General features: G+C 37.0%; 1 protein-coding gene across 1 annotated transcript in view; it reads left to right on the top strand.

The window, feature by feature from the left end:
• The window catches only part of COL24A1 (collagen type XXIV alpha 1 chain), a 353,333-nt gene that overhangs the window by 178,693 nt on the left and 148,614 nt on the right, over positions 1-26,026 (top strand). Inside the window, 1 exon segment of the mRNA XM_078155798.1 lies at positions 15,304-15,348. Coding sequence (XP_078011924.1) covers positions 15,304-15,348 — 45 coding nt within the window.

The raw sequence follows: 26,026 nt of genomic DNA, 5'->3' as shown, positions 1-26,026 counted from the left end.
CAGAGACAGAGAGACAGAGATGGAGAGAGAGATGAGGAGATAGGGAGAGAGAGAAAGAGAGACAGACAGAGACAGAGAATATTGAAACCAGAAAGAAATTAAATTGACCTTAAAAATGCTTCTGTATTTGAAAGATTTCTGACTTCACTGGAATGGATATTGTCTCCATTGACACAGATTACAAATCCTTTAGTTCTTCAAGAATTGCTGTGTCTAAAAAACTCATTCTTGGACAACCTGGTGGTGACCCTCTGCAAACAGCTAGACTTATCCTTGCGCAATAGGCATAGGTAGGGAGTCACTGGGTCTGTATTTGAGGCCATTTCCTCTTTGGTAGCACATGCCAGAGACTAAGCTCCATGAGCAGAGCCTCCACCTCCTACTGAAGTGGAAATTAAAGGATATTGTGATCTAAAGAATTTTTTTTTAAAAATCTGAATAGTAATGAAAAAGATAGCACAAATATTTATATTATTTTTTCTGAAAGCCATGAATTATCATTTCTATCAGATTTATCTAAGGTCTTTTGCAGCTCAAAATCTCTGATGCTATTAGCATTTCTGTAACATCAAATAGTAAAGGATATGAGTTAGTGAGGTTTCTCTAAAATTCTGTTCACTAACTCTTAAAGTCTTAAGTATATAATATTGGAAATTCTGCTTTCCAGTATTCTATTAACCAGACAACTCTATTCACTGGTAGTCCCAAACTGTTCCTTATTATGCCTACAGTATAATGATTATGATGTTTTGTAATGATGACTGGATTATTCTAAGGTCCTAAAGTGTCTTTTGGAGTGGAAAAGAAATATTAAATTCCTTTTGGTCTCTTTAATGTTAGATAAGACCATATAAAGTACTATTCTACAAAACAGAATATGGCATTTATTAGGCTTCTGAGGCCAGAGTTGGGGGTTTGTGCTTTCTACTGCATGCTTCAGTGGGAAAAAGTTTTGTGGCAGAAGTAGGAGAAGTACTAGGGGCCACTAGATGGTGCAATGGACAGAGTACTGGACCTGGAGGAAGGAAGATCTGAGTTCAAATCCGGTTTTAGAAACTTATTAGCTCTATGACCCTGAAAAAGTCACTTAACCTCTCTCAGACTCACTTTTCTCATCTGTAAAATAAGTATAATAACACCTCCCTCCCAAGCTTGTTATGAGGATTAAATAAGATCATATTTGTGAAAGTGTTTTTCAATCCTTAAAACTCTGTATAAATTTTATCAGTGTTTTAAGAAAAAGGAGAAACCATTGTACAAGGGAATTGATGTTCATGTTTATTCAACATGGAGTTGAATAAACAACCTTCACTTTCATCTAAATTCTCTAGAAGCCCTGATCAAATGTATCAACATCCTGCTGCATTAAAAAAGGTTAAGTATTCAAAAAGAATCTCTCAACACTTACAGAGGCTTTTTATTCAAACAAACATTTTCCCAGAAATGTATGCATATGTGTATGTGTTTATGTAGAACATGTTTTTCTCTAATTATATGGGATAATAGAGAATTCTCTTTACTTGTATACAGTGCCATTGTTTAAATGTAGGTCAAAAAATATCTTCTGTTACTGGCAGCCGGGACTGTGGGTGTTTATATTTTTTTATCCACAGCACCTAGCATAGTTACTGGTACAAAATTAGGATCTTAATAAATGTTTGTTTAATGAATGACAGTAGGATAAACAGATCTCTTAAGAGGCCATTCCTTCCTGATCCCCATATAATTTAAACTGCTGCGTTAGTTCCTTGTCACATATATTAATGGTGTTTATTCCTTATGGCTGCTGAGGTTTATTCCAAATCTCAACTCCTGTGATTCTGGTCCACTAATTGTTGTTGTTCAGTTGTTTCACTGTGTCTGACTCTTCTTGACCCCATTTGGGGTTCTCTTGCCAAAGATATTGAAATGTTTTGCCATTTCCTTCTCCAGCTCATTTTACAAATGAGGAAACTGAGGCAAACAGCATTAAGTGACTTGTCCAGGGTCACACAGCTAGTAAGAATCTGAGGTCAGATTTGAACTCAGATCTTCCTGACTCCAGGCCCAATGTACCACCTAGCTGCCCATTTACATGTAGGAAATGCCGTGTGTTATTTGCCTAAAGAACATATTGATTCTCAGAAGGATCCAATTTACTCAATTAGTTGTAATATAATTCATATAACATCTGCTTAGTCCATTTTTCTCACGGCAATAGTGCCAACATATAACTTGGGCAGCCTTTGGTATTTTGACTCATTTTGTAGGATCCTTCAATCTTATCATTAATGATTCCACCTCCCATTGAATTTTTCAGTATTACATTTTTAAAAGAATAAATAATAGTTCTATCCCATCAGTTTTTCTATCTTTCCCAGTAAGTAACATTTGATCATGTTGTCAACAAATCTGAAAAATACTGGTTTCCTCCTGAATTTGCCATTTTTTATGATTAAAATTAACACACAATAGACTATTTACCAGTAAAAGATACACTAGGTCTGCCCAATTTGCAACAAAAAAAATTAACAAAATGTTTTCTCAAACACAATTCTGGATGGGCATATGAAAGAAGTAGAAATGATAGCAAAGAGAAGAAATATGGGAAAAGCAAATAGATTTTAGAGGATCCACAGAGGAGATCCATGATAGAGGAGAAAGAGTTGTGAAGAGATTTTAGGACCAATGGAAAGGAAATACTAAAGATGTAGAAACAATCTTGGACCTTATTACCACCAAAAGTGAAGGAGAAACTAATAATTACTGACCTATTTGCCTACTCTCACATCCATAGATGGATATTGGATGGATAATGGAACATTTGGATGGAAACCCAACAGAGTCTGTCCAGCAGTGTGTTTACATGGCAATTTCAATCCAGAGTTGAACAAGGTTAGGAGAGTGGGCTAGATTGCTTTTTGTCGATTAAAAAGCTCTTTTACTTTTCCTAGGCTTTCCGTGAAAGCAAAGGCCCATCTTTTTAATAACAATTTACCAGCATAGCTATAAGGCAGTGAGATATCGAATGCCATTGCTTCTGAAGAACTAAAAATGAACAGCACACAAGGGGCAATAGAGAAGTACATGTTGCATAGTGAGCAAATGCATCATATAACCAATGAGGGACACCAAAGAAGGACAAGAAGAAAAGACATTGTCAAGAAGCCATATTATTAGAAGAGAAAATGGCTTGGTCATGAGGTAAGAGTATTGGATGATAGGTAGACAGACAAAATACTTGACTGGTACCTTTGCAATGTTTGGGAACAAGGAAAAAAGTATTCAAGCATCTTGGGGGCTCATATGAAGAACTTTTGGAAGAAGAATATGGACAAGAATCACATGATCTGGGCAAGCAGAGCATTTGAGTATTTCATAGCTACCTGATTCAGAATTTCACCAAGATTTTAAACCCAAATGACAAATCATGTAACAAATACATGTGTTTTTATTTATAAATAAATCTTCCAAATCTATCTTTTTTAAAAGTACAAATGTTGCCCCAGAATGCTACAATCATGGAGCACCATAATCTCCAAACAAAATGGCAAATGACCCAAAGAGGAAGACGGAGACACATAGTATGAACACATGAGCTACAGCACCAATAATGACTGGTTCTCAGAAAAAACAAATCCAGAAAATACATAATCAGAAAAGACGTAGAACAGTCACTTAATGAAAGTGAGGAAAAACAAAAAGAGAGCTCAAGGCCCCCAGCACATCGGCTAGATCCTTCATGAAAGACTTACAGTAAGACATGGACAAAAGCTACACGGGATGAGGTAATGTTGTCTTTCTCTCTGAACCATTGGAGGAAGTACCTACAATAGATCACAGCATCATGGAAGTATGAAATATAAACCCTCCACTAAAGTACTACTCCAGCGTCTAGTTGTGGTATAGAAATGCTGCTAGGTTCTTGAAGGCTGTGAAGTTCTGTTGGATCCTACCAACTAGAAAAGCTTTGAAGATGGGCCTGGCAACAAACAAACCAAAGATTGTATGTCTATTGTTTGAGGATTAGTCTAGCTAAATTCTGAGAGGCCTTTCATCGAGCTGGCTATAGAATAGTGAATTTTTTTTAGGCAGTTGGGGTTAAGTGACTTGCCCAGGGTCACACAGCTAGTAAGCATCAAGTGTTTGGTCTGAGGCTGGATTTTAATTCAGGTCTTCCTGACTTCAGGACCAGTGCTCTGTCCACTGTGCCACCTAGCTGCCCCAGTGATTTTTTTTTAATCCACTACAATTTTGGTTTTCTAATTAGTCTCAGAAAACAAAAGCTAAGTTATGGAGGGATTGAGATTTACTTTGATAAAAACAGCATTCTTATAACAAAATCACATATCCTTGGGTTGTTGAAGGAAAAGAGAATGCTTGCATGTATGTGTAAATATATTTACCTATATGTAAAAATATATGCTTATATATTTTATATATGTATATATATGCATGTTATTGAGATAGGCGTTTCTAAAAGATTATATGGCAAGAAATATGCTAGTTGTCTAAACATATGTAAGAAAATTTTTTTTTTGTGAAGTGGGAAGGTTCAGCTAATCAGTCAATTTTGTCATTATTGTTGAATCATTTCAGTCATGTCTGACTCCTTGTAAATTCATTTTGGAGTTTTCTTGACAAAGATGCTGTAGTAGTTTGCTATTTCCTTCTCCAGCTCATTTTACAGATGAGGAATTGAGGCAAACAAGGGGTTAAGTGGCTTGCCCAAGGTTACATAGGTAGTGTCTGAGGCCAGATTTGAACTCCTGAAAATGTCTTCCTGATTCCAAGACCAGTGCTCTATAAACTGTGCCACCTAGTTACCCTAACCCTAAAATACACATTTATTTACTTAGGCCTGCAATGTTACCGACCCTGGAGAATCAGAGGCAAAAAATAAATACTCCCTACCCTCAAGAAACTTAAATGCAACTGGAGCAAGCAATACATACATACACACATATATGTATGTGTGTATGTATATGCATACACACATATATGTATGTGTGTATGTATATATACATATGCATGCATGTATGTCTGTACCCGCAAGAAAATAAAGAATATAAGGAAGTAAAGACAAGGTACTTTGGAGGGAGGTTCAATGAGTTGGAAGAATGAGAAACGTCTGATTTTAGGAGGAAATACTTGAGCTATGCTCCAAAGAGAAATAAAGATTCTTTTTTTTTTAATCTCATTTTTCCTTTCTTTTCATTTATTATGTAACATATGTGTCTTGGCAATGTAGTGATTTTTAAAATACAAATGGTGTCCACTTCAAATCCTGAACACTTAATACATTATTTGTGTTAATGAATCCTCTCCCTTCCTGATAGCAGTAATATCAACAAAAATCCTATCTCATTAAGGCAGTGCAGTAAAATGCTTTTTTCTTAGTAGCAAAATGTTGCAGTACATATTTTTTGCCATTCCTCTTTAGTTGTGCAGTCCAGTGCCTGAATTTTCATTCAAAGCAACACTACTGAACAGCATATTGAAATGTGTGGCACATCATGGCATAAATTTCCTCTGGGTTTTTGTTTTTCTTTTTTAAAATTAATCTGTCCCCACACACTACCTACTCATTGAATAAATTAAAAGAAAGGAAAGTCCTTAATACATAGTTGCATAGTTTAGCAAAAACAAATTCCTACATTGGTCATGTCAAAAAATGCATGTCTCTTCTGGCATTTTAAGTTAATCAACTCTCTGGCAGGTGGTGAGTGGTATATTTCATCTCTATTCTTTTGGATTTGTGGTTTATCATTGCATTGATCAGAATTCTAAAGTTCTTCTCCCCCCCATTATATAGTATAAATTGTTTTCCTAGTTCTTATTTCACTCTGCATCAGATCACAGGCTTCCCAGGTTCTTCTAAAACTGTCCATTTCATCATTTATGGCACAGTAATATTCCATTACAGTAATGTGCCATAATTTGTTTAGCCGCTCCCCATTGGATACTCCCTTTGTTTCCAATTTTTGGTCACCATGAAAAGAGCTGGTATTGATATTTTTGTATAGAGAGGTCCTTTTCCTCTTTCTTTAATTTCTTTGGGGTACAGGCCAGGTAGTAATATAACTGGATCAAAGGGTATTTTAATAACATCTGAGGCTTAGTTCCCAATTGCTTTCCATAATGGCTGGGCAGATTCATGGAAATCTAAGAGGCAGAAATGAGGAAAGTCTGAATTTTGAGCATGATGGAATAGGGAGATCAAAGACAGAAGGCTGTGTGTGAGGGACAAGTAAGGTAGTTTGGCCAGACTGTAGAATGTTTGAAGGAAAGGAATATATATCAAGGTGGGTTGGAGCCAGCTTCTGAAGTGCTTTAAAGGAATTTGTATTTAACCCTAGAGGTTACTAGCTACCTAGAGGTAGCTAATGGAGCTTCTTGAGGAAGGAAGTGGCCTGGCCAGATCTGTGCTTTAGGAATTTCACTCTAGCAGTCATCTGGAGGTTGGAATGGAGAAGAGAGAGATTAAAGCAGGAAGACCAATAACCAGCTATTGCAATAGTCCAGGTGAGTGATGATGGACTAGGGTGGCTAAGGGAGAGTAGGAAAAGGGGCAGATGCAGGAGTTGTTAAGGAAGAAGAATTGACAAGATGTGGCAATTGATTGGATAATGGAGGTTGAGAAGAGTGAACTTTCAAGAAGGACTCTAAGATGATTGAAAAATTGATATCAAAATATTAGCCCTGATTAATTTTATTGATTTAGAATCATTCTACTACCTTATACCATAAGCTAATTATTCTTAATCTACCAACTTCTACTATTGTCTACTCCATATCTCACCATTTTGTCAACAACCAAATGCCTTACTAAAATAGAAATATATCAAAGATCATTTCCAGTATTTCTTCCAGTACTCTAAAAAGTAGATTATCAGACCTGGCAAATCAATTCATTGAAAGCTTCCTTCTTTTTACTTTACTTAAAGAATCACAGGAGTTTAGAGATGGAAAGGACCTTATAGGCGATCTGGGCAAAACTAGACCTGAACAAAAATCTTCTCTCCAATATAGCTGATATGTGGTCATCTGACCTTTACCTTTGCCCACCACTTACACATGCAGTTATTCTAATTTTGGATAGCTCTGCTTGCTAGGAATTTTTTATTCTTATATCAAAACTAAATTTGTCATTTCTACCCATAACTTGTAATTCTACCCTTGATGGTCTGCCTGCCACAAGTCTCAGCCCATTTCAATCCATCCTCTATGCATCTACCAAAGTGATTTTCCTAATGTATAGATATAATCTTATCACATACCCCCCCCACTCAATAAACCCCAGGGGCTTCCTATCGCTTATGGAATCAAATACAAAATCCTCTATTTAGCATTCAAAGCCCTTCACAACCTACCCTCTACACCCATCCAGTCTTCTTACATTTTACACACCCTTCCACGTGCTCTTTGATCTAGTGGCACTGACTTCCTTGCTTTTCCATGAACACGACACTTCCTCTCTCAGCTGTGGGCACTTTATGACTGTTCCCCATGCCTAGAATGCTTTTCTTTCTTATCTGTACCTCCTGGCCTCCCTGGCTTCCTTCAAGTCGCACCTTCTGCAGGAATCCTTTCCCAATGCCTCTTAATTATAGTGGTTTCCCTATAAGTGCAGCATATCATAGCATAAATATCCTTTGGGTTTTTATTTTTCTTTTTTTAAATTAAACAGTTCCCATACACTACCTGCTTATTGACTAAATTAAAAGAAAGGAAAGGAAAGTCCTTAATACATAGCTGCATAGTTTCAGCAAAACAAATTCTTGGGTTGGTCATGTCCAAAAATGCATGCATCTTTTGCATATCTATGCAACTTCTCTCTATAGCATGTTGCTGATCTACCAGTCTAGTAATCTTGTAATAAAAGGAAATAAAGTTAGTCTAGCATAAACTTTACTTGATAAAGCCATGGTGACTCTTGGTGACCACTACTTACTTTTCTAGGTTTTTGTGAACTATCTCTCTAGTGCCTGCTACCCTTTAGTTTTCAAACTCCATGCCTTTCCCTTTCATGGAAAGAGAGACCACATTTTCCCTCTACCAATCCTGTGGTACTTTTACCAGTCTTCCAGTTTTCAATGATCACCAACAATCACATCTGCCAATACTGTCATCTACTATCACGTAGTTCATCTTGGCCATTTGCCTTGATTTAATTAAGCAGTTAGTTGCTCTCTTACTCCCTAGCTAATAATTATTATTATAGCTAACACTTATGCAATATTTAAAGTTTGCCAAGTACTTTACATATATCTTCTCTACTTGGATATTAACTAACTCTCTATTGACTATTTTTGCTAAGTCTATTTTATTTCTTTAAATTGAAACCTTGTGCTTTAATTCCCTGTCGTATCATTTCCATTCCAAAGGTCATTCTCCTAAGCAATGAATCGGTCCATTCTGACTTCTGTTATCCACTAACATCATCTCATCCACACTGAGCAGTATCTTATTCCTCCTTTATTTAGATCTTTAACACAACACCAAATTTGGACAATGTCTTCTTTGTTGTCTTTAATATTCATCATTAATCTCAGCTTGCTCTGAGCTTTAGGACTCATGATATAATACTTCTAGAATCATTCCATCTTTTTATATCCATTCTTATTATTTCTCTCTCTCTCTCTCTCTCTCTCTCTCTCTCTCTCTCTCTCTCTTCTCTCTCTCTCTTTCTCTCTCTCTCTGTCTTCCTGTCTCTCTTTTTCGTGTCTCTTTCTTTCCATATAATCTAAGTTTAGCAATGTTCCTTGCGTATCCACATCATTCTTTTTTGTCAGTCTGACCTTTTCTTCCTTCTCATAATCATTTGTTTTGGGTCATGACAAAGTAATGTTTGAAAACACCCCATGCTTCTTTGGGCCAAATTCCCCTTTGGAATGTTGGACATGGAATTCTTTCAATGAATTCTTTGCAATCTGTGCTCCCTCCATCAGACTCTCATATGGCTTTACATTCCTTATGCACCCAGAATTCTAAGATAGAGTAGTTATACCCAACTTTTATGAAATTTACATGCAGTCACATATATCCTGTTCCCTGGATCACTCTCTTCCTTCCTGAGCATGTTCTTCCCAAATCAGTCTAGGGCAAGGATGGAAAACCTGCAGCCTCGGCCACATGTGGCCCTCTAGGTCCTCAAGTGCAATCCTTTGACTGAATCCACACTTCTCAGAATAAATACCCTTAATAAAAGGATTTGTTCTGTAAAACTTGGACTCAGTCAAAAGACTGCACCCAAGGACCTAGAAGGTCACATGTGGCCTCGAGGCCACAGGTTCCCCACCCCTGGTAGGCAAAGCTCAAAAATTTCCAATTCAGATAAGTGATTCTAGTCTAAATCTGATTAACAAAATCCTTTCATGGCTGCTCTCCAATACTGTTGTTCAGTCCTTTCAGTTGTGTCTGACTCCTCATGAGGAGTTTTCTTGGGTTTTCTTGTCAAAGATACTGGAGTGGTTTCCCATTTCCTTCTCCAGTTCATTCTACAGATGAAGAAACTGAGGCAAATAGTGTTAAGTGACTTGCACAGCCAGGGGGCACAGTAGATAGAGTGCTGGGTCTGGATCTTCCTGACTTTAGACTAGTGGCTCTTCAATGTTAGTATATAAATTGCTCAGAGGGCAGGACCTTAGGATTCACCCAGCCCACAACTGCTTTAAGATTAGGGCTCAGTACTGCCAACAGTCCTTAACTTGACGTACACTATCTGTCTTTTTTTCTCTCATATGCACTCATGGAATTGCGAGCTCACATAATCAAACGTCTTTCCTCACTACAGCTGAAATGCTGTCCTGCTCAATTCTCTTAGTCTACCAAATACTCCATATATACTTTAACTCTCTACCTATAGTCCTTTCTTCACTAAATCCATGCCAATTTCCAACCCTCCAAATTATCAACAAATGAAAGGCAGCATGGTGTATTGAACTGATAACATGACTCAGAGTCAAAGAAGACCCAGGTTAAAATCTCACCTCTGGCACATTAGTGACTGTCTGATCCTGGACAATTTTCAGCATTCTTGGTAATTTTCCAAATAGCTCTGGATGGGATCATAGGAAGTTTCATGGGTTCACCATGCATGTCTTATCTTCATTCTGTACTACTGCTGCTGCTGCTGCTGCTGCTGCTTCTGCTGCTGCTGCTATTACTCCTATTACTATTACTACAAAGTACTCCTACTACTATTACTACAAAGTACTCCAACTAATAATGAAGATGATGATAGCTACCATTTATATAATGCCAGCCACGTGCCAAGGACCACACTAAGCATTTTTCAAATACTTCATTTGATCCTAACAACAACCCTAGAAAGTAGATGCTATTATTGTCCCCATTTTACAGTTGAAGACACTGAAGTTACCAGTGGTTACATGACTTGCCCAAGGTCACACAGTTAATATATATATCTGAGGCAGGGTTTGAGCTCAGGTCTTCTAGACTCCAGGTCCAGTGCTGTACAACCTTTGATGCTTGCCTTTTGACTAATGAGATTAAGCATTAAAACCAGTCAAGAATTTATCAACTTCTCTCTGTATAGCAGAGTGAGATAGAAAAATCTAGATGTTTGGACAGCTGAAGTCTCCCATCACCACTATATCAGGCTTCCATGCTAGCTTTATGGTATCATTTCTACTCATCATCTCTTTCCTCCCTCTGGTAGTTTTATACTCGCTAAAATATTGTTTCTCTTACTCCTCTAGCTGGTCCTCACCAACCCTTTCTCTACCATACTTTCATGGAATTCTCCATGTTTATGGCATAGACTTTTATGGCATGCAATTCAATCATCTCTTTTATTTAATTGGTTCCTTTTGACTTGTTTGTTAAGTTTTGAATACAATTTATCATTCCATTCATGAGTTACATCCATAGTTTAAGTGGTAGGTGTCACTATATAGGGTTGAATTTACTTTCCATGTTTTATAATTTTTATTCATCTCATTTATATTTAGTAATACTATCCACTCCTGAGTCACATGGCCAACAAGATGGAGGATTAGACATTTTTCTCCAAACCTCATTACCACTCAAATATTTCCAAAACAGTCATTATACATAAGAGATAAAATCATGATAGTTGCCTCAATGGTCTAAGACATCAATTAAGAAGAATAAATTCTATTTGAACCAACAGCATAGTTAGTTCCCTAACCCCTATGCTCATCAGCACCTTCCCCTCCCCACATGGACAAGACTAGGCTTACAACAAACACAAATCTACCCCTCTTTCCTTCTAGTGCCAGGGAAAACCAAAAGGCAGTAACTTGTTCAACTTGTGTTCAGTCAAAGAACTGAGGAACAGAGAGAGACCTAGAACAGGATTTATATGTAGCAGTGTGAGAAGCCTTAAGAAAAGAAGCAGAATCCAGCCAAGGCCAGTTATGTTTCCTCAGAAGTTACATAGAGCTGATACTGAGGCCAGAGAAATGTGAATAGCCCAGGATGGGAGGAAGCTTGAGCTGGCTTTGGGGTCAAGCCCCTAGGGAAATCACCATCAAAAGGGAAGGAATCAGATGGTGAGCAGTAAGGGAAAATGAGAGCCAAAGACTGAAAATACCAAAGATCTCAGAAGGAAGAAAACACAGTTAAAGATTGAGTTGAGCATAAAGTTGAGCAAATGCAGATGAACCAATGGGGAAGATATGACTGACAGATGGGAATATGGCTTCCATATCAGCCAAAAGAGTCCAGACAGCTATGAATAAATGTTGCTAGACAAAAGAAAGTGAATCAACATCTGAAGAGGCAGAGGAACCTGTGTACTCCCAGAGAGTATAGAACCACAGCAGGATATTCTTGAATTGCTTCAAAGAGAAATAAGAATTGTGAAAGCAGAATTATGGCCTGAACAGCAGATGAAACTGGCAAAATAGAAAAGTTTGAATTCACAATGGTAAGTCTTACCAAAGAAACAAAAAAGGGAATAGCTGATTAAGAATGCAAATATATAGAAGTGAATGACAATCTGGAAGAAGAGAAGCAAAAAGCAATAGTGTTATAAAGAATGATCTCCATACACAAGCAAAGCATATTGAACTTGAAGACAGGATGCATAAAGACAACTTAAGGATTATAGGTATTCCAGAAAATAAGTTAAACAACTGAACACCATAGTGCAAGAAATAATATAAGAAATCTCTCCAGAGCTTCTAACACAGAAGATAAAATACCAAACAAAGAAAAATCCATATACAACCTCCAAAAAATCCTTATGCTACAAACTCCACAATACATAGTGGTCAAATTTAACAATTCCAATACAAGAAATTCTGTAAGTAACTGGGAGAAAGACCTTCAAATATAAAGAAAAGGAATTTTTGAAAATGCCATGCATATTTGTATAGAGGCATCTGAGGCTTTCTTTTTTCTGTTGCTGCCCCTCTTTGGGTATATTGCCTCCTTTAAATTTCTTTCCCTCTTTACTAATATTAATTTTTGTATTTTCAACATTCAGCTAACCTCAAATGATCTTTCATTGCTCCATTTAATTTTTTTTTTTAAATCAGACATTCTATGGCAGATTTTTTCTAAGATTCTTCAGAAAAAATGCCTCTTGGATTCCTTAACATTTAGTGGTAGCATATGCACACTCAGACACAAGCATATTGCAAGACATCCATCTTGTGACCAGTCTTTCACTCGTTCAGGGAACACTTCAACCTCCCTGTTAACACAAAGGTACTTTTCACTGGTGCTTTTAGCAGAGAAACCAGCTTGATTCTGGCATAAACCCAACTATAGAATACTCTCTCATGCCTTGAACAATTTCTTTTTCTCTCCTTATCTGATCAGACTTTTCAGTTAGCTCTTGCTGTTACCTCTTATGGCAAAATCTCCTGATAAAGTACCCAAGCAGAGTGCCAGTTTATCACACTCTCATACCATTCATTCTATTCAACTGTTCCCTGAGTCAGGCCCCAGGGGTTACTTGTTCACTTGAACAAGTGGTCTGATCAGTGGTTAGCAGATGCCTGAAAATTCATTTCCATTAAACATTTATTAAGTGCCTACTGTGTACAAAGCATTGTACTAGGTCCAAGCATTAATTCAAACAGGAGCTCTACTCAGCTTTTGTCAATGAGATCTCATATAGAAATCCTGCTTCCAGTTCTCATTGCTTCTTCTTTTCTCTTCTCTCTTCTAACTTGCTGATTAGACTTCAGATATCATGTATATCTGTCTTATCTACTTCCTGGCCTTTTCAGGTCATTAGTCATATCAAAGAGAGCAATTTTAGTAAAATTGTAGAAATGAAAGCCAAATTGCAAGAGAATTCTGAGTGATAGCATAGGAAGTCAATGCAGACAGTTACTGACTACTGTGAAGAGGAGCAAGAAGAAGACATCATAGCACGAGTGGGTGGCAGTGGCAAAGGACAGTTCATTTTAAGGATAAGGAAACCTGAGCATGTTTTAGGAAAGGGGTTATTGAAAATGAAAGGTTTTAGAGGAAAGGGGGATTGAAGATGGAATCAAGTGTTCAGGTTGAGAACATTATAAATTTGAGAAGAGCTATTACATTATTTTTCAACTTTGTATCTCCAATATCTACCACAGAATGGGCATTACAAATGGAGGTTGAATTTAATTGAGGGGTCACCTTTGGCAAAGAAGAGAGTTACTGTTTATCCTCTGAGATTGAAGAACAGGGGGAAAGGATGCCTGAAGACATAGAAAGGGTTAGAATTGCAGAAGAAGAGAGTTGAGTAAGTTCATGTCAAATGGAAAGAACCATGCTTTTATTAAGCATTCTATGCTAGACACTGTGCTAAGCACTAGAGATACAAATGCAGGCAAAAAGGAGACATTCAATGCCCTCAAGGAGCTCCATTAGCTTCATCTAATGGAGGAAGACAACACACAAAAGGAAACTTAAAAGTTAGGGTTGGGGTGGGGAACTCTGAAAGTCAGAAACAAAGCTTAGGGGTAAATGAAAGTTGGTGGGCCTGGTTATTGTTTTCAGTCATGTCTGACTCTTTCTTATCCCTGTTGGGGTTTTCTTGCCAGAAATACTGGGGTGGTTTGTCATTTCCTTCTCTAGCTCATTTTACAGATGAGAAAACTGAGGCAAACAGGCTTAAGTGACTTGCCCAGGGTCACATAGCTAGTAAGTGTCTAAGGCTGGATATGAACTCATGAGAAGATGAGTCATCCTGACTCCAGGCCTGGTGCTCTATCCACTGCACCACCTAGCTGCCCAACGGTGGGCTTAGGCCTCTGTACAAAATAGAGGCCATAGGAGTAACTCACCAATGAGAGAAGATGGCCAGCCTATCAGAGGGAAATATTCCAGGATAAGAAGGCTGCAAATGGATGTTCCAGGGTAGAGGCCCTAGATGCTAAGAAAAGTTCTAGAATGAGATAACAGGTGAGATACAGTTCTGAACTCTAGAATTCAGGTCAGGGACTAAAGTAGAAATGGTTGAGTTCTCAGTTAAATTCAGCTCTGCTAAAAGTGAAGGGTGACAGTGGAGCACAGTTGGAATTTGAGGAGAGAAGAAAATGTGGAACAGGTGCTTAGGAAAATATGATTAAGAATAACAGATGATTTTTTAAAAAATTAGTATGGAGCAGTGAGAGTTCAGTTGAGGTTAGATACAAATTGATAGTAGACCCTAGCAAACTTTCAAGATTTTCTCCAGTATTATTTGGCACTTGGGAGCAAGAAGAGAGAGGATGATGTTGGGAATTATCCCACATTGAAAGTTAGTGGGACAGGACTAATATAAGGTCAACAGTATAAAAATGCATCATGAAATGATGGATAACTGTGTCAAGTGTAGACAAGGACGGTCCCTAGATGATAAGGGATGACAGTGTAGCCAGTGAGGCTAACAGATGAAAAGAATAGGTAGAGACAGTGGAACTGAATGCCACAATAGGTGTGACCAATGGATTTGGTAGGCTAAGGGAAAGAAAGGGTTAGAAGGACAGCGGACTACAGGAGGAGAAGGGAACTTCAAAGCTAAAGATCTGGGCAATTGAGCAGTTCTGAATAATGGTAAAGTCTAAGATATGGCAATGCCCATGGATGACTGGAATAACAGAATCACAGGATTTGAGGTGCTCAAGGAACCAGGTCTCTAAGTATAATAACAATGACTGAAATTCATTATAATACATTACAATGCACTCTAATAGATGCCAGTTAATTATCTAAAAGTTTCCTTTGCCTTACCATACAGTGTATAATATTTTGGTTAAATTTTACATAAAATAAAAATTAAAAGAGAAAATATTTCTGTTGAAAAAGCAATGGAAATATTAAAATTTATTTAATCTCTTCGTTTTACACACACAGGGGGAACCAGGAGATCAAGGTCACCTCGGAAAAGTTGGGGAAGCAGTAAGTTTATTTTATCTTCTCTGGTCTCTTGTAAAATTTTTACGATCTGTAAGCATTTTCTATCAATCCTGATAACCAAGTTTAGTGCTAAGAAATCCATTATACTTCTCCTATTCTAAATCTACCAAGTTAGTAATCTACTTATTAATTTTCCATGGAAAAATTAAGTCTACTGCACAGAAAGGAAATAAAAAAACTGACATGATCCAATATAATTTACACCTCTACATGGTCACAGCATCATTCTTTTCATTGTGGAGTTTTCTTTTAGTTCTCTTTAAATTCTGTCTAAATTCTATCATTTGTGTTCATATAAAAGTCATATGTTATTAAAGCATAATTTAATGGCAATTTTCCTTTGGTTTTACCTGGTAGTTGGTAAAATGAAATGAACAAGAAATAAAACTTTGGCTTTTTAAAATAATTTGAGAGAGTTCTACTTAATAGAAAGATTCTAGTCAGTGTTAAATCACTAGGCAAGAATATTTTTAATTATGTTGTAATTTATACTTTCCATCTAAAACTGCAATTAAGTTAATGATGTCAGACAGAGAAAGAAATATGCCGCATTCTATTCTGTAAATGATATTGTCAGCAAGTTCCAATTTATTCTTGTTATGGGGAAATTAATCTGAATAAAGTAATAAAAATCCCTCTCAAAAGAAAGAAATATACTGAGACAGCATGGTAATAGCTTCCTCAGATCAGTCTTATAGGCAGCCTAGTACAGTAGAAAAACAACTGAATTGGAGATGGGGATGGATAAAGGGATAGATGGCTGAGTGGTGAGTGGAGGAAGGGAGAGAGAGAGAGAAAGAGAGAGAGAGAGAGAGAGAGAGAGAGAGAGAGAGAGAGAGAGAGAGAGAGAGAGAGAGAGAGGAGGAGGAGGAGGAGGAGAAGCAGAAGAAATAATAATAACAATTAAGATTAGACCTTGCTTTGCCACTACATTGTTCAAATACCAGATGTACACCTGCCTAAAAGGCAGGATTATTTTTATGGAAAACTCACACAAGACAAGTGCTCACATGTTGGTCAGAAAAAGCGATACAAGGACACTCTCAAGGTCTCTCTTAAGAACTTTGGAATTGATTATGAGACATGGGAGACAGTGGCACAGGACTGCCCAGCATAGTGTGCCCTCATCAGAGAAGGCTCTGTACTCTGTGACTGTATGAGCAAAGCAGAATTGCAATAGCTCAAAAGAAACATGAGATGTGCAAATTTAGATGCATCTGCAATCCAAATGTTCACATGGACTATTTGTGCCTAATCTGTGGTAGACCCTCCCAAGCTTGTATTGGACACACTATACCTTGACCCCAACATAGTGAAGTCATTTTGGTCTTCTGTGGGAACAAAGGACAACAACTAGGTGGTTGTGACCTTGGTCAAGTCATAATCTTTTTTGGACCTCAACTTCTTTATTTTTGAAATGAAAACACATAACGTATTTTTAAGGGTTATTCAATTTCTAATATCTATGATTAATAAATCCAAATCATCATAGTTGATATTGATATTTATAAATTAGTCCAAATTCTTTTTAAAAATTCTATGTTGCTACCACCTCTTGAAGCATTGCCTTCCATAAGTTCATTAACCATCACGTGAATTGATACGCCTTGTATTTATCCTAATTTTGTCTCTATCAAGTTTCAAAGGATCCTCCTTAACTGAGTTTGGACACTTAAAAAATATGCAGTTCTGTCTACTCCTGAGGCCATTCCAACTAAGCTGAGTTTGGCCAGCAGGTGGCAAAACTGGGTCATAAAACAGGTGACAGACTGAGGAAGCTGGCCATGGATCTGATAAGATGGTCTGGGATCTAACAAGGACAGAAGCCAGTGTAGATGTAGAACAAAGAGCCAAAGAACAGAGCAAGCAGCCATGGTGTAGGTGAAGGACTGATTCATGATCTAAAGCTAGTGGGTGGGCCACTGAGACAAGTCTTTGACATGCAGAGAATCCCAAGGATCTTGCCATTTGTAATGGAGCTAGGTAAACAGCTTTGCCCAGAGGGTCCACTAATCAGGAAGCCCTCCTGCAAATGTACTAGGAGAAGGGAGACTGGTCAAGTAGTTCATGTAATCCAATCACATTTGTTGGCCGAGAGAACCCAGTTGATAGTAGTAAGCTATAAGCTAATGGAGCAAAAGGACCCCAAAGCAGCTCTTGGACATCATGTCTATCCTTTACCTTTATCAAGGAGCCTCACTTCCCTTGAACTTAGTTTCCCCATCTGTACAATGAAGGGATTTTACATTCAAAAGTGTTATTTATTAAGTTAATAATTTGGACTACTTAGAAATACACTGCTTCCTGTTCTGATTATCTTATTCTGATGATCTCTGATGTCCCATTCAGCTCAAAGACCTATGTAAGTTACAGACATTTTTCAATAGCACCTCGAAAATCATTCCAGCGTTCCCTTGGGAATCCTTTTGTGTTATTCCTAACTTAACTAAGATACTAAGTCCAAGTCAGAAGCAGAAGAATTTTAAAGAAGAAAGGAATAAAAATCTATTATATAACCCTGGGGCAGAATCAGTTTGTTTTGGATCCTAGTAATTAAATTAAACAAATTAAATTAGGGTGTATTATCAAGTGTTATTAGTTTCTGAGAAGTGGATAGAGAGCTAGCTTCATTAATGAGTTTAGAATGTGAAGCAGAATTTTATTGGAGTTAAGGAAGAAAACAAAATTATCTTAGAACCCTTTACAAAAAGGCTAATTTGCTACCTGTTGTAAATTTGCCATGAGATCAATGTCCTAGCTTGATGAGCTTTGATTTTGTTTCATTTAATGAGCCTTATTCCTTTAGTATGTAGAAGAGTGTTAGCTGTGTGTGACCCTCCTAGGTATCCAAGAACTGGGGAAAAGGCTCTACTCACCTGAGCACAGGCTTCTCCTTCGGGGGCCTCCTTAGTATGCAATTCCTGAGTTGGAGAATGTCTACTACTCACTCTGCCCTAGAATTGCCAGCCCAGTCACCCCAATTTTGTTCATTTTATTTAGTTGATTCAGATGTATCTGAGTCTTCATGACCCCATTTGGGGTTTTCTTGGCAAAGATACTGTAGTGATCCGCCATTTCCTTCTCCAGCTTGTTTTACAGATGAGGAAATGGAGGCAAACAGAGTTAAGTGACTTGCACAGGATCACATAGCTAGTAAGTGTCTGAGGCCAGATTTGAATTCATATCCTCCTGACTCAAGGGCTGTCTCTCTATCCACTGTGCCATCTAGCTGCCCCATGCACCCTAATATACAGATAATACAGAGCACTATGGTAGGGCTATTGTAAGCCTCATAAAGCAGAAATTGGATTTTTTAAAAATTGAACTTAGTGAACAAGCTTTTATTAAGTGCTTTCTGTTTTTCTGGCACTATACTAAGTACTGGGGATATAAAGAAAGTCCAGAACATAATCTCTGAACTCAAGCACATGAACCCCTGCATATTTTCAAACGAGGTTATATCCCAGCTAGATATGTGACCTTGGGTAAATCACTTTAGCCTCAATTTCCTCATTTATAAAGTGAGAATGATAATACCTATATTATCTTCTTCAAAGGGTTGTTGTGAGTAAAGTACTTTATAAACTCTGAAGAATGATAAAAATTTGAATTATTATTATCATTAATAATAATTATTATGAATTTAATTGACAAAAGTTTGCAAGGTACCAGGTCTCTATGCTGTTCATAGGATCATAGATTTAAAACAGGAAGGACCTTGGATGACATCTAGTAAGAAAGCTGAGTTCTCCAGAATGGAGAAAGGACTTCACCCAAGTTAACCAGTTATATAGATAGCAGAGCTGGGGTTTGAACCCAGGACTTTCATCTCCACTTGAGTATTTGGGAACCATATTTTGTTTCTGTTAATTCAACATAGTATCATGAGACCCAAGAAATTAGAAACATATTATTAAGTGTTAATACTTTTGGTGTTGGACAGGATTATAGAATGATAGGATATGGTTACATTTTATGGTTCAGTGGCCATGTGTCTGGTAACTGTGATGATTGACGAGTTGGTGGCATCACATTTTCAGATAAGAAAGTCACAATTTATAATATAAGGTGTCTTCAAAGATGCAAAAACTGAAAAGTTTTTAAATTAATGGTACGGATAAAAGGAAAATAACCAAAGGTATTGATTGTTAGGCAGCTAGGTGGCCCCAGTGGCTAGTGTGTTGGGTCTGGAGCTAGGAAGACCTGAGGCCAAATGTGGCTTCAGACACTTGAGTAGCTATGAAACCCTGGGCAAATCACTTAACCTCTGTTTGCCTTGGTTTCCTCAACTATAAAATGTGGGTAATAATAGCAGCTATCTCCCAGTGTTGTTTTGAGGATCCAATAAGAAAATATTTGTAAAGTACTTAATATAGTGCCTGGTACCTAATAGGGGCTTAATAAATGCTTGCTACCTACTAATTGCCACTTTAATTCCCTATTCCTCCATTAATGAGGCTAGATTAAGAGCATCGTGGACGTCAGAGGTGAGTTGAGAGAATGGAAAACAAAAGTGTTTCACGTTTGCGTGAAACATTCCTTTCTTAGTGAGACATAAAAAAGGTCCAATAAAAGTGTAACAGGATTTGTTAAAGAGAATGGATTCCCAAGTAATATCCAGGTGTGCTTGAGAGTGTGCTTACACAGATGTTGTAATTATTGGGCCCCAGAATGATTTGCCATGTTGTTTGCTTGGTATCTTTAATACGTCGTCTTGGAAAAAGGCTTCCAGGAAAAAGTAAACAGTGAATACAGATGTAGAGAGGCATGCTAGGATATTGTCCTAATGGCAAAGAGGAAGATCATTTCAAGGAAAAGAGATTTTAACAGTAAACTACTTTTCACAAAAACAAATAGGTTTAGGTTTGGTAATGAAAGATGGGCCTAGATTATATTTCTTAAAATTTTTTTTGACTTTGATATTTTCCAATTATTTTCCCTCCCCTAACTACCCCCCATAGTACCCTCTCATAACAAGAAGTATAGCAAAACAAAAGAAATTGACACATTGGCTATGTCTTACAGCATAGGTCTCCTTCCTCACCTGTAGTCCAAGACTGGTACCTTCTAATAGTTTAAAAATCGCCATGGGGACAAAGGATTAGACTTCCATATCCAGAGGAAAGAACCATGAGCCAAGGGTGGGAGTAAATGAGAGGAAGTTGCGAAGAAGTATATTTTGACTCTAGGAAAGGGAAAATATCCTAAACAGTCAAGCTGTCCCCAAATAGAAATGGTACCTCAAAGGGTAGTGAATTCTCCATTACTGAAGGTGTCTTCAAGTAAAGGCTGGATGACTGTTTCTTGAGAGTAATTTGGGGAGGGGATAGACAGAAGGTGTTCATCATTCTGGGAGAGATTGGATCTAGAACAGAGTAAGTCCAAACCAGATTAAATTGTAATTGGGAAACATTTAACAAAATAAATAAAAATACAAGAGAGATAGATAATGTTAATCTGTGATTTTCGAAGGCATTATTCTGCCTACAGGGATCCTTATGTATGATTTAGTGATCCCCATTTCTATTTGAGTTTGACACCACTGATCTAAGTGACCAAAAAGATCTCTTCAATCTCTCTTTAATTTTTTTATTCCAAACTTTACAAATACCAAATTAAATAACATTTCCATACATAAAGGAAAACAGAAAAAGATTATACATGAAACTGTGAATCTCCATTCTGTACAACTTTCCTTTAAATTACTTTAATTATAATAAATTCAGTATGTAAATTTCTAAGATAGCCTACTTATCTGTCTTTCTTTCTGGACTTTCTTCTGCTCTGCATACTTAAAAAATGTTTCAATGACCATCTTTCATCTCTTTTGTCTTTTTTTTTTTTGGCAACCCTATTAGTATACCCCTTCTTCCTCAAATGCCAATTGCCCATTGGAAAAAAGAGGTAAACAAAAACAAAATCTCTGTAGCAAATACATATAGCTAAGAAAAGCAAATCCCTCCATTGGCCACATCCAAAAATGTACATCTCATTTTGTACCTTGAATCCATCATTTCTCTGTCAGGAAGTAGATAGCATGCTTCCTTATTGGTCCTCTGGGTTAACAAGAATTCAGTCACTTTTCAGTTACTTTTACAATGCTGATGTTATAATAAAAATTGTTCTTCTTTTGGTCACTCCCTTTCTATCATGATAGATCAAGATTAAATTATATGGCAGTGAATACTGCCAGAAAAATAAAAATATCACAAGCTAATGATATTGGGTAGTGACAGCAACCCAATCAGTCATTTTTAGTCATGTCTGACTCTTTGTGACCCCATTTGGGGTTGTCTTAGCAAAAATGCTGGAGTGGTTTGCCATTTCCTTCTCCAGTTCATTTTATAAATGAGGAAACTGAGGCAATCAGGGTGAAATGACTTGCCAAAAGTCACATAGCCAGTAAGTATCTCAGGTGAGATTTAATCTCAGGCAAATGAATCCTCCTGACTCAAGGCCCAGTGCTCTATTCACTGTGTCACCTAGCCGCCCTCAGTCACAGCAGCATTTATAAACAAAATATTGGCGAATAGAATGAGATTGCTGATTTTAAACATATGTATACATATATATGTATATATATATATATACATATATATATATATGTATGTATGTATGTATATTGCATACTGATTTAACCAATGCTCTATATTTTACAAATGTTGTTACCAATAGGGAAAGAATTCTGGAAAAGTATATTCAAAAACCCTGCTTTAGGTCTAACATCCCTCCCATCCTTAGAGTTGTCCCACTAAAGATGTCCCCTTGTCATCACAGGGCACCAGCTACAGAATGTGACTTCTTCAGATGTCAACTTCAAATAAAAATAAACCTAAATTAGTGCTCAGATTTTGTGTCTCTTTTGCTCATCTTCCATATAGTATATTAACATAATGAATTAATTTTTAGTGACATGTTGACCATATGTGTTTCCAAAGTTGCTCTAACTGGAACATGACATCTGTTCTTTTATAAACTTAAGTGTTATTGGGAAAACATTTTTTGAGGACAATGAGACCTATCCTTTTCAAATTCACTAATGACATTTTTTTCTGAATATTTACATGTGTTCTGAAGTACTAGATTAATATCCTAACCTCTCCTATAGTTTAGAATTTAGTGAATTTTTCTTCCTTAATCCTTTAGGAAAATTTTTAAAGGAATTTTATTCAAGTTACATTTTCCACTCAAATAAGGTTTGCTTTTAAATCTATTCTATATGTGAATCTTCACCTTTTTCATGAACTTGATAACACAGCCTTATTGGGGACACCACTACCTTGGTGGATGGAGAGAAGGTTTATTGAATTTTTAGCTCTCATAGTCCTTTTGACTTTGGGAAAAGCTATGAAGTAAAATCTGGATTTTATTTTACTCATAACCACAGCCAGCTCATATTTAAAAGAGAATTTTTAATAAGTGTGAGACATTTCATTACCTCCTTCCCTGTTTGAAAGACAGTAGCTGGGGAAATAAGAGATCTATCTGGCTGGTTCTTTTTCCCCTTGTGACCATATGTAGGTAGGGAGAAGGAACCGAAGGCTGTTAGGGTGACGTTCAGGGAAAAGAGAGATGAATGAAAGGGGAAGACATTGAAGATGGTCCTACCCAGCCATATTTAGTGGCAAATACTTTATCATTATGGATAGATAAATTTTCCAGTAGGACAGTCAAACTTCCAACAATTCATTTTCATCTTGATCACATAGGGAAATGTTTCTTCCCTATATAAATGCTACTAAGACCAATATCATAGGGTAAGAGCATTTGACTAGAACTGAGATCTCTGAGTTCAGCTCTGGCAGAGACCAGATATGCTACCTTGGGCATGTTATTTAATCTCTCACAGCCTCAATTTCTTTATCTGCCCAATGGCGATAATTCTTCTGAGTACACAATTTAATGAGATGATGTACTTTGGAAAGTACTTTATAAACTATAAAGCACTATACAAATGTAAATGTAAGGTGTTTATTACAATAGGCTTATGTTTCTCTGGGATGTTAGTTAACAAGGCAATCACAGAGTGATCAAACTGACCAAATCAAGATGGGGAAATTTTTGGCTAGACATAAAGGTGATGAAACACTCAAAAGAACATAGTTTATTACAAACAAATGGCGAATGGGCAGTGCACCACTAAGACCAAAAAAAGGGAATGTGGTATCAGAAAACGTAAATATTAATATGGAATTTTAAATTCAAATGTCACCTAACTCAGCAGTGACTGGTACTTTTCAACTGGTTATTTTATGTTCATGTGTATTTATAACCTGTTGTTTTTCTTCACTGGGGACAGAAAAACAAGAAATAGACAAAATAAACTAGGAAAGTCTTGGTTTAGATGTAGTAAAGAATTTCCTAGCAGAAAAAGTTGCTAAACATTGTAAACAAATTTTTGAGAAAGATCTTGCAGCTTATTTCCAGAGGTCAATTCAGTTCAATTCATTGAGCACCATCTTCATGAGTTCAAATCCAGCCTCTCACTTAGCTATGTGACTCTGGGTTAGTAACTTAACCCTATTTGCCTCAGTTTCTGTATCTATAAAATGAAGTGGAGAAGGAAATGGGAAACCACTTCTGTATCTTTGCCAAGAAAATTCCCAATGGGGTCATGAAGAGTCTAACATGACAGAACAACAACAAACAATATTGAGTACCTATTAAGTGCCTACTACGTGCAGCAAACAAGACAGTATTGTAGATAGAATGAGAAGTAAAGCCAGGAAGACTGGGGTTCAAGACATACCCCTGACTTCAACAGGCTATATGACCCTGCAAAAATCATTTAACTTCTCAGTACTCTCGGTAACTGTCTAAAATTTTAAATCATAGGCATGGTGCCAACCTGCATTAGTAGAGGGATTATCCCTCACCAATAAACTAATAAATCCAGTCTCTGACCTATTATGTCCAAGTCACTGTGTCAGTCACTAAACACATAATGATAAAAACTAAATCTCTGTCCTTAACAATACAACAGTTTTGTTTTTGTTTTTGTTTTTAGCAATTTGGGATGGCTTATATGTAATTCCCTCTTTAAGTTGGAAGAGTTAGACTCGAGATTTTTTCAGGGTTTTATTCAATTCTGTAATGATATTAATAAAGCAAAACTAATCTAATCTTCTGGTCTTCTCTTAGTGATCTTGAGAGATTTTTTTTTTACTATACTTTAAGATTGAAAAGTTTAATCAACATTTTAACAGATGAAGCTAGACACAAATTGGGGAAGAGCATGATGTAGGTCTACTGGTGTAAGGAACCAACAGAGATGAATCCCAAAGTATCCTCCAATTATAGTTTTATATGAAGTGTATGTGTAGTAAAATTTATGTTTAACTTTTATCTTTGGTAATGAGGGATGAGAATAGATGAAAAACACCTATAAGTCAGGAACCTTATTTTGATCATAAGTTTATCCACTTTATCAGAGCTCCTACAAAGAAACTACATTGACTGTCAAATTTCACCCCTTGTACTTCTCCCCATGTTTTAATGGACGTTCTAATAAGCAGGAAAATAGGAAAGAGAAAGACAGACACAAAGACACAGAGATAGAGACAAAGACAGAAGAAAAGAAGAGAAGAGAAGAGAAGAGAAGAGAAGAGAAGAGAAGAGAAGAGAAGAGAAGAGAAGAGAAGAGAAGAGAAGAGAAGAGAAGAGAAGAGAAGAGAAGAGAAGAAGAGAGAGGAGAAGAGAAATAGAGAAAGGAGAGACAGACAGACAGACAAAGAGAGATGGAGAGAGAAGAGAGACGGGGGGGGGAAAGAGAGAGAGAGAGAAAGAGAAGATTAAAAAAGAGCCCAAATATTTGACAATATCTTCAGCTACTGAATAATCGTAAGTTGATTCTGGGTTTTTTCACAGAGTCACATAGAGTTAAAGGAACCTCAGAGCTCATCTAGTTAAACCCTTTCTTGAATATAGAAATCCTTATTTTGACAAACTCAAGAAAGGAGTCACCTACCCTGTTCATAGAAACTTCCAATGAATAGGGTGCCTCTGAGGCAGCACATTAAATTTTCATGACATCAAGCCTGTTTGCTTCTATCTAACTCCTATCAATTGTTATTTGTTATTTTCATGTCATGTATTCAAATCCACCCAGCAAGTATTTATTGAGCTCCTTATATTGGCCCAGCTTTGTGTTAGCTAATACATAAGAGAAGTAAAAGGCAAAATCCCTGTTATCTAAGACAATGATCTCATTGAGGAGACAGGACTTACATACATAAAACAGAAAAAAACTGGGACCCAAGAAAGTCCGACAGAGGAAGATCTTGGTAAGGAAAAGGATGCCAGGAGCTCCAAAGGGGAATCACTTAAGGAAAAATAAGAGAGAAAAAAAGACAGTAGACATAGAGTTGTTGGGCTGCACATGGCCTTCAAGAAGGTATGCACTCCATGTAGCCCATACAGGGAACCCCATTTTTCTAGGAATCAGAGCCAGATGGAGATTAAGAGAAAGAAAAAAGGTTGCCTGTGAAAGGGAAGATAAGAATTCAGAGCCTCAATGAAAAAGATAGGAGAGGAGATGAAGATACCCAGCCCCACTAAGTTCTACAAAGTGGCCTGCAGTTTGCCATCTGTAACTGGTCAAAATGTGAAGAAAGACTAGCATTGTAGGAACCATTTGTGTTTTGCAATAACCAATAAATCT

Source organism: Phascolarctos cinereus, unplaced genomic scaffold (genome assembly GCF_003287225.1).
Source record: "Phascolarctos cinereus isolate Bilbo 61053 unplaced genomic scaffold, phaCin_HiC Scaffold_5;HRSCAF=322, whole genome shotgun sequence".
Lineage (NCBI taxonomy): Eukaryota > Metazoa > Chordata > Mammalia > Diprotodontia > Phascolarctidae > Phascolarctos > Phascolarctos cinereus.
The sequence above is the reverse complement of the archived record's forward strand: the minus strand, read 5'-3'. Positions and strand labels throughout refer to the sequence as shown.